This window comes from Cervus elaphus, chromosome 19, assembly GCF_910594005.1.
Source record: "Cervus elaphus chromosome 19, mCerEla1.1, whole genome shotgun sequence".
Classification (NCBI taxonomy): Eukaryota; Metazoa; Chordata; class Mammalia; order Artiodactyla; family Cervidae; genus Cervus; species Cervus elaphus.
Window position 1 is genome coordinate 81,953,826 of NC_057833.1, and position 13,456 is coordinate 81,967,281.

Genomic DNA, 13,456 nt, shown 5'->3' on the forward strand with positions numbered 1-13,456 from the left:
CTCTCAGCCTTTACAGAACTGAAGAGAGTTAAGAGTCTTGCTGCAGCTGAGGCTCTGGCTTAAGAGAATGTTATGACTGGTTTGATCCTTCATCTAGGCCACTAAAACTTTCTCTGTAACAGGAATAAGGCTGTTGCTTATCATTTCTGTGTTCACTGAAGTAGCACTTTTAATTTCCTTCAATAACTTTCCCTTTTCATTCACAGTGTGGCTAACTCTTTGGCCCCTCTTTGGGCCATCTTTGCTTTTGACATGCCTTCCTCACTAAGCTTAATCACATTTAGCTTTTGCTTTAAAGGGAGAGATGTGCAATTCTTCCTTCCACATGAACATTTAGAGTCAATGCAGGGCTATTAATTGGCCTAATTTCAACATTGTTGGGCTAGTGGAGCAGCAGGAACACACATAACATTTATCAATTAAGTTTGCCATAGTAATGGACATGGTTTGTGGTGCCCCAAAACACTTAACAATAGTAACATCAAAGATCACTGATCACAGATCACCATGGCAGAGATAATAATAATAATGAAAAAGTCTGAAATATTTCAAGAATTACTAAAATGTGATGCAGATACATGAAGTAAGCAAACGCTATTGAAAAAATAGCACCAGCAGATTTGCTTGACACAGGGTTACCACAAACCTTCAATTTGGAAAAAACACAGTATCTCCAAAGTGCAATACAGCACAGCACAGTAAAAGAAGGTATGCTTGTACTTATCTAGAATAGCAGTTTGTGCCATAGCTATGTTGGACATCATTTAATGACTTGGAATCATTTGGAAGATTTGGGAGAATACCATGTAGCTCAAGGGAGGTTACTCTTCAACTGCAGAGTACAGGTCCATGAGCTACAGTCCTTAAGATACTGATTCCCAGGCCCTGGGATACTGATTCAACAAGTCTGTGCCAGGTTCGGGATTTCTGTGTTTTAACAGCTGCCCACATAATTCTGGTTTAAGGATCCTTGGCTACTGTTCTGTTGAGGGGGCGGAGACTGGATCTGCTGGGCTCTGTTCTATCCCTAGCCCCCGGCAGGGGAACTGGCACAGGCCTGGTGCTTAGTGCATCTCGTTATGTTAGCTCCTTGCCTGGATCTGAGAGGATAGTTCTCCTAGGCTTGTTCCAACCACATGGACTCAGATGTGGGAGCTCCGCCCATAGGACATAAGGCAGGAGATGATGCAAGGCAGGGAAATCCTGTTACTGTCCTTGGTGTGGGGCACTGCCCAGTGCAGACACAGGAGCTGTGCAGGCAGGAGGAGGAGGCATTGGGAGGAGGGTCAGGTTCACCCATCAGAGGAGCAGGGCAACTAGTCTGAGTACTTTTGTATTGGGCTTAACTGTTGATTCACTTAACAGGAACTAAACATGGGTAGATTTTTAACTGTACAACCCCTCTGCTCTGCCCCTACAGAACTCCTGGAAGCATGCACTTTCCACAAACCTTAAAATCCAAGAGTGGAGCCAACACCTGATGGAGATGGGAGCTCATGGGACCCATAAGCTTCCTCTGGTCTCACTGGTCTGAGTGATTTGGTTGCCCTCACAATTTGGTGGTGGCGCCTCTGCAGGACAAAATAAAAATAAACATTATGATTGGTTTTATCTTTTAAAAAAACTTCATTTTTCCCGCTTAATGCTTGGTCTGCAACTAGCCCTTCCTTCAGAGCTCAAGATTCATTGTCTCTTTCCCACAGCCACAGTTCCTGGGTACAGTCCAAGTAGGAATTCTTTCTAAAAGGGGTTTACATGGTCATTTTATTTTTTTCCATTTATTTTTATTAGTTGGAGGCTAATTGCTTTACAATATTGTAGTGATTTTTGCCATACACAGACATGAATCAGCCATGGTGCATGGTCATTTTGATAACATCAAGTGTACAAGGCTTGATTGAATCAAGTGTATGTGTGTGTGTGTGTGTGTGTGTGTGTGTGTGTGTGCGCGTGTGTGTGTGTGTGTGTGTTGTTGAGGAAAGGGCAGGAAGGAGGATGCAGAGTAAATATTGACATAGAGTGCTCAAGGCAGTACAGAAAAAACTATAGATGATTTACATAGTTTAAAATATTTTTAATACATTTCATCAGGTATACTTGAGGTCCCAAGTCTTAGTGCTTGCAAAAGTGAATCACTGAAACCTCATCTTGCTAAAAATCATCCCTTGACCCCAACTCTCATGGCAGTCACTGCCCTGTCTCCTCCCATGCTTAGTGGAGCTCCTGAAAGGTGGATTCTCATTAATGACTGAATACAGAGAAATCAGTCTTCTGTTCCACCCATGTCCCTGAAGCTGCTCTGGTCAAGGTCACTGCCCACCTGCCAGGTGTGAAAGCCAATTAGTTCTTTTATCCTTGAGTCTGTTTACTAACTTGATACAGATGACCACTCACCCTTCCTTGGAAACCTTTCCTAGCTTCTCTGATATGGCAGCCCTCTGCTTTGGTTCCCACCTCTCTGTCCTTTTGTGGTCTTACTGTGGGCTTATCCTACCAGTTCTGAAATGTAAGGCCATCTTCTTGGGGCTCTTCTCTTCATCCAGAGCTCTTTCCACTTTCCAGGCCCTCCCTAAGCAGTGAGAATGACTCCCAGGCAGCTATATCTGTAGTTCTGACCCCTGCCTGCAACATCTCACATGCACATCTCCTCCTGCCTGTGGATCTGTACTGTAGAGTTCTCACAGCAATCATAAGCCCAACAAATAAAAAGGGAGGTGATCATTTTACTCCTTCCCTCCCCTGCTTCCCTAAGCCAACTCTTATTCCCATACTTCCTAAAGACATGGTCTGCTACCCACTCACAGGAGTCATAAACTGAGGAGTCAAATTTCAATTCAGTATTCTACTTCATTCTACATCTAATGTCAGCAAGTTTTGTTGATTTTGCCTCCTAAACAACTCTCCAAGTTTGCCCCTTTGTTTCCAAACTCCTACCACAGTTTAAATTTACAGTCAGGGGCAGAGCTGCAGGTAGGGGGTTTCTAAACACAATTGTCCAGTTCTCAACTTTCTGGTATCCAAAGAAACAGACATTGGGTCTACTTTGCAGTCCGGACCTGAGGTTCACCTTTTTACACACAGCCCTGATTTGCTTTGAGCCTAACAACACTGCCTTATGTAATAATCACCTAAGCTCCACCTTCACCCCAAATCCTATAATAATTCTTTCTTATCCTTTGTTTGATAAGATGCCCCAACCATTCCTCTGGCATCTAGTCTGTCTTATTGCAATGAATCAACAAATCTAATTTTATCAACAATGCACTGAGTACCTACCATGATTCAGGCACTGTTCTGGAAACTGTGAACACAGTAATGTATATTATAGTCTCTAAAAATAACTTTGTTCTGTCATTTATTATTCCTTCTAGATTGCCTTCTTGTCAGTATATCTGTACAGAGAAATGTCTGAAATCATGTTCACCAGATACTATTGATATAACAACTAATGTGATTTCTGGTTTTCTTCTTTGATCTTTCATTATTTCATTATTATATTGAGTTTTTAATATAAAAACATGTCCCATTTTAATTCTTTTCTTTTAAAAAAATCCTCTATTTTTTTTTCAAAGAAACAGAGTTAAGGAGATGAGCCAGAGTAGGGGAATCACATGATTGGTGTTCTGAGTCTGAGATAGGTTTCGTTGTGATTTGGAACTGCTGGGAACAGCAGAGGGAAAAATGCATTCAGTGAATGAGACATTTTAACTGATGAAAGAGAAGAAAAATTGTCTCCACTGGTTTTGCTGTAACTCTCCATCTGCTGACAGAACCAGGGAGCACAACACTTTCAGCCAGCGACAGTCAGTGTCAGCGTGTCCTACTCCTCTACATCATTCCCACGGAGCTGTCCTTGTCTCCACCCATCTCCACAGAGCTCCCAGGAGCCTGAGTCCCTGAGGTGAGAGGACAGGAAGCCACCGATGCCATCCTCTCCTGCTCTCATTACTGAGACTGACAGCCCCACCTTCTAACTCAAGTGTGGGAGGTGTGCACATCTCTCCTGCCTTCATAATACCCAGAAAACAAATTAAAAAAAAGAGTATGACCATGTGTTATCAAACCCTTGCTTCCTCATTCCCAAATTGCACCACCAAAATGGTACTTGTTCACTCACATGCTCTGACTGAAAATCCTTATACAATGAGGACAGTTCTGGTAGGTGTCCTCCGTGTCTGGCCCTTCCTCCTTCACTGTATTTTTAGTCACTAACAGAAGTTATTATTAATATAAAGGAGGTGAGTGTGTGTGTGTGTGTGTGTGTGTGTGTGTGTGTGTGTTGGGTGTTGAGGGGTGAATACAGAGCAGGGATCAGGACCACAAGAAAGAAAGGAAATAGAATGCAGTAAGATTGCTGTTGGTTCTGATAGTTTTAATTCATAATGCTAATTTAAAATAAAATAGTTGGAGATTTCTCGGCAGTCCAGTGGTTAGGACTCTGCAGTTCCAATGCAGGGGGCACGAGTTCCATCCCTGGTTGGGGAACTAAAATACAACATCCTTAGTGAGTCCAAAAAAATTCCCTGGTAGCTCAGCAGGTTAAGATTCTGCCTGCAATGCAGGAGATCCTGGTTTGGTTCCTGGGTCAGGAAGATCCCCCGGAGAAAGGATAAGCTACCCACTCCAATATTCTTGGGCTTACCTGGAGGCTTAGCTGGTAAAGAATCTGCCTGCCATGTGGGAGATCAGGGTTCAATCCCTGGGTTGGGAAGATGCCCTGGAGGAGGGCATGGCAACCCACTCCATTATTCCTGCCTGGAGAATCCCCATGGACAGAGGAGCCTGGCAGGCTACAGTCCATGGGGATGCATAGAGCTGGACACAACTGAACGACTAAGCACAGTAAATACACACACACACACACACACACACACACACACACACACACACACACGTTAGTTGGTTTACTTACTTTAACTTCACATCCTAAACATCTTTCCTTAATCTGGAGTCCCTATTGCCTCCCTTTATTGATGAATTGTGCCTGGAAAATTAATTTTGCTGTGTTAGAGCATATAGCCAAACATAAAGGAGCCCAACAACCTGGGATCAATGGATAAGTTACTCAAGCCCTGTCTCAGTTTGCCCTCTGGAAAATTGGGATGGTGGGTCATTGTGAGGATTAAAAAAACTAACAAATTTAAAGGATTTAGAACAATGCCTTGCTCTAGCAAGTACTCATTGTGAGCAGTTATCCTCTTTACTGCGGAAACAGTGGAAACAGTGACAGATTTTATTTTTTTGGGCTCCAAAATCACTGCAGATGGTGACTGCAGCCATGAAATTAAAAGATGCTTACTCCTTGGAAGAAAAGCTATGACTAACCTAGATAGCATATTAAAAAGCAGAGACATTACTTTGCCAACAAATGTCCATCTAGTTAAGGCTATGGTTTTTCCAGTAGTCATTTATGGATGTGAAAGTTGGATTATAAAGAAAGCTGAGCGCCAAAGAATTGATGCTTTTGAACCGTGGTGTTGGAGAAGACTCTTAAAAGTCCCTTGGACTGCAGGGAGACCCAACCAGTCCATCCTAAAGGAAATCAGTCCTGTATATTCACTGGAAGGACTGATGCTGAAGCTGAAACTCCAATACTTTGGCCACCTGATGCAAAGAATTGACTCACTGGAGAAGACCCTGATGCTGAGGAAGACTGAAGGAGGGAGAAGAGGACGACAGAGGATGAGATGGTTGGATGGCATCACTGACTCAGTGATGTTTACTCAAGAGTTTGAGTAAACTCCAGGAGTTGGTGATAGACAGGGAAGCCTGGTATGCTGCAGTCCATGGGGTTGCAAAGAGTCGGACACGACTGAGCGACTGAACTGAACTGAACTGAAGCAAGCACTCATTGTGTGAAGTTATCCTCTTTACCTCCTCACCCTCCCCTCCTTGTTCCCCCTGAGCTCACTTTTCATTCAAGCCCTCATCATCTGTTACAGGAATGCTGCTGACCACTTCCAGGACATGATTTACTTCTGTGTTGGTGACTCTCTCTTCTCAGGCTTCTTTGTGGCATCCCCTTTCCTCCTCACTCTTCACGCTCTCCATGATTTATTTTTTTCCCCTTCTCTTTTTATAAAATTTTTAAAATTAAATGGAGGCTAATTACTTTACAATATTGTGGTGGTTTTTGCCATACATTCACATGAATCAGCCATGGGTGTACATGTGTTCCCCTCTCTGACCCTCTCTCCCACCTCCCTCCCCATCCCATCCCTCAGGGTCAACCCAGTGCAGCAGCCCTGAGCACCCTGTCTCATGTATTGAACCTGGACTGGCGATCTATTTCACATATGATAATATAGATGTTTCAATGCTATTCTTTCAAATCATCCCACCCTTGCCTTCTCCTACCAAGTCCAAAAGTCCGTTCTTTACATCTGTGTCTCTTTTGCTGTCTCGCATATAGGGTCATCATTACCATCTTTCTAAATTCCATATATATACGTTAATATACTATATTGGTGTTTTTCTTTCTGACTTATTTCACTCTGTATAATAGGCTCCAGTTTCATCCACCTCATTAGAACTGATTCAAATGCCCTCTTTTTAATAGCTGAGTAATATTCAATTATGTATATGCACCACAGCTTTCATATCCATTCGTCTGCCAATGGACATCTAGGTTGCTTCCATGTCCTGGCAATTGTAAACAGTGCTGCGATGAACACTGGAGTACACGTGTCTCTTTGAATTCTGGTTTCCTCAGTGTGTACGCCCAGCAGTGGGATTGCTGGGTCGTATGGCAGTTCTATTTCCATTTTTTTAGGAATCTCCACACTGTTCTCTATAGTGGCTGTACTGGTTTGCATAACCACTTGTTTACGTATGACTCCCAAATAAAAATCTAGCACCTACTGCTGACACTTCACATTTGTTTACTGTATCGCCTGCATGATAGATGATTTTAGACTTCCCAGAGGCACTGGAAACTCCATGTACAGAAAATACAGGCAGTTTTCATTCTGGCTATGTCCCTGGCTCCAAAGAACTTCAGCTGAGTTCCCTCATTCATGCTGAACACTTTGATCTTCCCAGCAATACATACCATGTGTTTCAGATGCAGTCTTGCTAGCTCTTCTCCTTAACTCAGTTTGTACAATTAATCACCAAATCCTATATATTTTCCTTCTAAGTGTCTCTCATAACTGTACCCTCCTTTCCACACTTTCCACACTTCCTTGGTTCAGACCCTGTGCGTTGTTTGCCAAAACATTGCAACAGCCTCTACCTGGTCTCCCTGCCTGTCTTTTCTCTCTCAAACCATAGTACTCCCTTGATCTGCCAATAAACTATTTCACTCTCAACTGAAACTTCTTATTGCATTGTAAAATCTAGGTTCCTCAGTATATCTCCCAGTCCCTTCATGTCTAGCTTTTGCCAGCATTTCCTGCTCATCTCCTGCCAATTCTGCTGAAATAACAATTGCTTAATGACAGACTGCAAACTGGCAGCTTCCAGACCAGCCACTTCTAACTCTATGAGGTGTTTTATTTAGACTACAAGTTTTCATTACTCGCTGAAATTTAAAAACTGGAACATTCCCCTTAAAACCTTTTTTTCTGGCTTCTCTTAAAAACTGAAGAACTGGCCACCTCGGTCCCACATACCTGTCTGGCAAAGTAGTGTCTGCCGCTTAGGGCAGAGTGACAATTTTCAACAGCCCCAGCCCCGCTCTTCGATTTTCCTGGCTGCTTCCCTTAATGTCTCTAATCTCAGGGGCAGCTCTACATTAAGGGAAGTAGCCAGGATTTACAATGCAGTGGTGGTGGTGGTGGTGGTTTAGTTGCTAAGCCGTGTCTAACTCTTGAGACCCCATGGACTGTGGCCCTCCAGGCTCCTCTGTCCATGGGACTTCCCAGGCAAGAATATTGGGGTGGGTTGCCATTTTATTTTCCAGGGGATCTTCCTGACTCAAGGACTGAACCCGCGTGTAGGTACACTGAATTGCTCTTTCTTTTCTGCACAGAACACCCTTTCTCCTATTACGCCTGCAGAGGCTAACTTGTCCTTCAAGGCTCACTTCCTGTCATTTTCCTCCAGTAGCTTTTCTCTGAACCCATGTGGCGTAAGCGCCCCTTTATGCATCCCCATTCCTCACCTTACACCCTCTGTCGCACCTTGTGCCACATTATATTCCCATGAACGTTTGTGTAATGCGTTCCTCACAAGATTCACTTCCCCTCGCGAAGGGAGCGACTGGAAATCCTCAGGGGAGGTTTCTTGAGCCATTCATTTTATTCACCCATCATTCTGTCAACAACCATGAAGAGAGCGGGACATTTGACTCATATCCTAAAGGATGAGTGTGTCGCTCATCCTTCCGGTTGGCTGCTTAGTCAGTCTTTCGCGGGCAGTTCGGTGTCAAAGAGAACTACAACTCCCATCAGGTCCTTCGGCATACCGGCCTGCGAAGGAGGAAATACAGCTTAGGAACTACCACTTCCGTGATGCTCCGCTTCGCAGACCTGCGCAGAGCCCAGGGCCACGTTGCTTTCGCGGTGCCGGGTAGCGTGATCTCAGCCATGGCTTCCACGGACTCCCGGCGGATGGGGAATGGGGGTGGTGTTGGGGGCGCCTTCCAGCCATACCTGGACTCTTTGCGGCAGGAGTTGCAGCAGAGGGACCCGACGCTGCTGTCAGTCGTGGTGGCGCTCCTTGCGGTGCTGCTGACGCTAGGTAAAGAGGCGGCCGGTGGATCTGGCGGGTGCGGGGCGGGCGGGGATCCGAGCTCGGACTGGGCTTACGTAGACCGCGGAGCAGAGGTGGCACCTGAGGGGCGTCTAGAATGGGAGACTAAAACCTTATATACACCTGCCCTCCTGCCTGAAGCAGCAGAAACAGCACAGCGTTAGAGGGGATTTCCCGCAACCCCTAGAGTGACGTCCTGGTCCTTGGGCACAGGTTGCTAGCCCCTGTACTGCCTGAGCGCCCCGTTTTCCCCTTCCATTGCTCTTGCTACCAATACTCAAGTGGTTTTCGCTCCAAGTTTGAGCATCCTGTGTTTGCGAGCTGGGCGCTGGGGATATAGAGTTAATAAGGCAAGGTTGCACTTGAGTATACTGGCAGGGTAGGGGATGCATATGGAGAAAAGTTGACAGTTGATGGTGGCTGGCATTCAGCGGAGTCCTCAAGAACAACGATTATAATGGTGGTAATAACACTGAAAGTCAGCTCCAGATGAATGAGGCCTTCTATGGTAGACTTCATTTCCTCCAGCCCAACCATATTTGCGTACTGTTGATAATCAAGGCGTCATTTTGGTTGTTTTTCTCTATTTCACAGTGTTTTGGAAGTTCATCCGGAGCAGAAGGAGCAGTCAGAGAGCTGTTCTTCTTGTGGGCCTTTGTGATTCCGGGAAAACATTGCTTTTTGTCAGAGTAAATGCTTTGATTTATACCTCTCTTAACAATTGATAGGAAATTTTAGGGCACCGTATTATTCCTGTTAGTTTTACTTTGGGAAAAAAGCTGTTGCTGACAAATTGGGGGATTAATTTTTGACTCACTTGGGAGGATGAAAAGACTCTTAAAGTGGAATTTCTTGGCCATTTTTATTCTCTTGCATTTACCAGAGATAGATGGAAGACATTAATCTGTATGCAGTGTATAATTCTGAGAATTTGTCAAAGAAACTTTTATTGGCTATTTAGGCTTCTTTTCACTAATATTTATTTCTAGTCTGTGTAGTATTTTTAAATGTTCGGTTTTTGCTACAAAGAGTAGTGGAGGTTTTTTCTTTATTATAATTCTTTTTGAATGCTATTTTCCTTTCCACTAAAGAAATATAATGTCTAATCATTTTTGATGATTGTAAATGTTGAGAAGTTTGGTAAATTTGGCCACTAACCATTTGAAAGTACTATTTGAAAATAGTAGTTTAAAAATAATAGTTTTCCCCCTCCTCTCATTAAGGAGAGGGGAATGAAGTTTGCAGTTAATTAGGTTTTTCTACAAGCAAAGGGGAAAAAAAATCAATATGGTCCTTTTTAGCTATTGTAAGCAACATTTGTTTGTTTGACTTTACGCCTAGGAGAGTTAGAGCAGAGTTACACTCTTTAGATTTGCTATTTATATGTTTGCTCAGATCTCCCCCCATATTGTGTTTTGTTTTGTCTTACAGTTGTTAACAGGCCTTTACAGAGACACTCAGACTTCCATCACTGACAGCTCTGCTGCCTACAAAGTCAATAACAACAGGGTAAGAGGTTCCTAGAATGTGGGAAGTCTTGACAGTTTTACTCTACTTTGGTGTCAGGAAAAGACATTTCTAGGGTGAATTAGTCTGAGGGCATAAGTACCATTCTTAGCTTATTTTTATGGATAAGTACCGTTCTTAGCTTATTTTTATGGATAAATATTGTGCATGTGACAAATTCTTCTCTTGATCATCCAAAAGTGAACTTAATCATGCTCTCCGCTTCTTTGTTGTACCGTATGCATATTGATGTTACATCACATTTTATTAGCTTTTATTTCTGTGCCTTCTTTCCAGCTTTACCTTGAGTTCTTAAGAGTGAGCATTAAGCCTTTTTGTTTAGTACATTTATATGGGACAGAATTCAAAAGGTTAAAAGGATACTTGGTGAAAAGTAATTTTGCTTTTCCTATCCCTCCTTAAAAGTCTTCTCCTTGGAGGCAGTAACTTACCATTTTCCTGTGTAGCCTTCCAGATGGCCAGTGCTATCCAAACAGATCTGTTCTCTTTACTTTTTTCTTTCATAACACTCTGTTCCACCCCTCCCTTTTTAAAAATTTAATAATATAATTGATACAGCTTGGGTTTGTTCTCATTTTTTTCTTTCTCGTTTTCATACATAGTACTACCTGGTTGATTTATGAGCTGAATATTGTGAGTACTCCGTTATGTGACTGTACCATACAATTTTTTTTCTTAAAGCCTTTAGTTTTGAGACATGACAGAAAGATCTTGTAGTTACACATGGCAAAGTAAATCATAATCATAGTTGAAGGTGAAAGCAAACTGATCAGAAAACTTACTTTTTTTACTTTCAGTTCATGTTGAGTTTTTATTTAATAAGAGCCCTATTAATAGACATTTAGTATTTTTGTTATTACAGTCTTGCTTTTACAAATGGTGTTGCGGTGGAAATCTTAAAGAGTATATATGAGTATATTTAAAAAATACCAAGAAGAAATCATGAGAAGGACTTTGTATGTACCTGTATGTCTCCAGAATGTAGATAGTGACTGTCAAGCTGATTTTACTGCTTAATAAGTGTTTAGTGAGTGAGCAAAGATAAAGAGACAGCCTTTTAAATGTCTTAGAGATATTTTTTCTTTTTTCAGTAATGACAGTGTTTCTGACTCAGACCTTTTTAAATTCTCAAGGGTTCAGATTTTGAAATTTAAGATCTGAGAGATCTTTAATTCTTGGGACACACGTACTGGATATTTTAAGTCGAGTATTCCAGGGTATAAGCTTTAGACCTGTGCTTTCCAACACAGTAGCCATTGGCTGTTTGTGACTAATGAACATCTGAAATGTGACTAGTCCAAATTGAGGGCTGCTGTTAAGTATAAAATACACACCCAATCTTGAAGACTTGAGATGAAAGAAAGAATGTAAAATATCAATTTTTTGAGTTTTTTTATTATATGTTTAAAAAGATAATTTAGATAGATTAGATTATATAATATATAATATTAAAATTTTACCTGTTTCTTTTTACTTTTTGTAATATGACTGTCAGAAAACTTAACATTACATATGAGACTTGCATGTTTCTATTGACTATGTAAAACATCCTCTTTTTAACTTCTTTTCCCACCCCTTTTATGTTTTAGAGCAGCAGTCCGCAGCCTTTTTGGTACCAGGGACCAGTTCCGTGGAAGACAGTTTTTCCACGCACTGGTTCTGTATCCCTGTACCCAGGGTTCCCAGTTTTAGAAATGTTTTCAGTTACCCAGTGAGAATTCTTAACTGATATTTTTGTTAATTGCTACCTCTGATTTCCTCAGTCTCCAATATTGGGAGATTATTAAGAAAAATTTTATTGGAGTATACCTGGTATCAGGGCTTCCCTGTTAGCTCTTTGGTAAAGAATCCGCCTGCAGTGCAGGAGACCCTGGTTTAATTCCTGGGTCGGGAAGATAGCTGGAGAAGGAATCAGCTACCCACTCCGGTATTCTTGGGTTTCCCTTGTGGCTCATCTGGTAAAGAATCCACCTGGCAATGTGGGAGACCTGGGTTCAATCCCTGGGTTGGGAAGCTCCCCTGGAAAAGGGAAGGGCTACCCACTCCAGTATTCTGGCCTAGAAAATTCCATGGACTATATAGTCCATGCGGTTGCAAGGAGTCAGACACAACTGAGCGACTTTCACTTTCACTTTTATACTTGATTTACAATGTTGTGTTGTTTCAGGTGTAGTGAAGTGAATCAGTTGTACATATACGTATGTGCACTCTTTTTGTTTTTATTTTTAGATTCTTTTCCCATGTAGGTCTTTACAGAGTATTGAGTAGGGTTCCTGTGCTATACAGCAGGTTCTGACTAGTTACCGATTTCATATATAACACTGTGTGTATGTCAATCCCAGCCTCCCAGTTTTTTCCTACCCCCCCTCTATCTCCTGGTAACCATAAGTTTGCTTTCTACATCCGTGATTCTACTTCTGTATTTTAAATAAGTTCATTTCTACCCTCTTTTTAGGTTTCACATATAAGCAGTATCATGATATTTGTCTTTCTGTATCTGACTTACTTAGTATGACAGTCTCTAGGTCCATCCATGTTGCTGCAAATGACGTTATTTTGTTCTTTTTTTATGACTGAGTTAGTAATATATCTTATGGATTGTTTATATTGAAAGTATGTGATGTGATGCTGATTATGCAGTGTGATAGTGGGACCAATCTGAGGTCCCTAAACTCTTACTGGTATTAAAAAACAACAACAAAAAAAAGTCTTATATACTTTGTGTATTACCTATAAAAGATCACACAGACTAAATTACAAGTCACAATATATTTAGTAGTAATTATGTCAAATCTGTGCATAATGCTGACTCCTTCCTCCTAGATAGTGGTTGAGGCTCGCTGTGGAGAAAGTAGGAATACCTGAGAAATGATCCATTGGTCTGATACATGTAGTGGGACTATGCTCAAGTCTTAGCATTGAGCATGGCCACATCTGCCTTGAACTTGAGCCCAAGAATGAAAGCTTAGAATGAGTAGCATGTAAGTGGGCAATAATCAGTCTGCTCACTGGGGTACAACCCTGCCTTGTTCAGTGATTGTCACTGGAATCAACAATTGACACAAAATATTAACAGAACAAAAAAATGGTGTGTCTGGTGGACATGTATTTTAAAAACAGATTGCAGTAGAAATATAAAAAGGTGTTTTGTTTTTATAAAGGTTGGATATCCCTATAACATGCCATCTGATGAAGTATAGGTTCTTATATCACATTATTTAGCTTGTGAGTATTT

The 13,456-nt window shown here is 41.9% G+C and overlaps 1 protein-coding gene across 1 annotated transcript in view; it reads left to right on the plus strand.

Moving 5' to 3' along the window:
• LOC122676138 (serotransferrin) overlaps nt 1-1,624 on the plus strand; it is a 39,182-nt gene extending 37,558 nt beyond the window's left edge. The window contains exon 17 of the mRNA XM_043875476.1: nt 1,421-1,624. Within this exon, the coding sequence (XP_043731411.1) occupies nt 1,421-1,455 (35 nt within the window). The 3' untranslated portion in view covers nt 1,456-1,624. The remainder of the gene's footprint in view (nt 1-1,420) is intronic.
• Nucleotides 1,625-13,456: the final 11,832 nt, after the last annotated feature.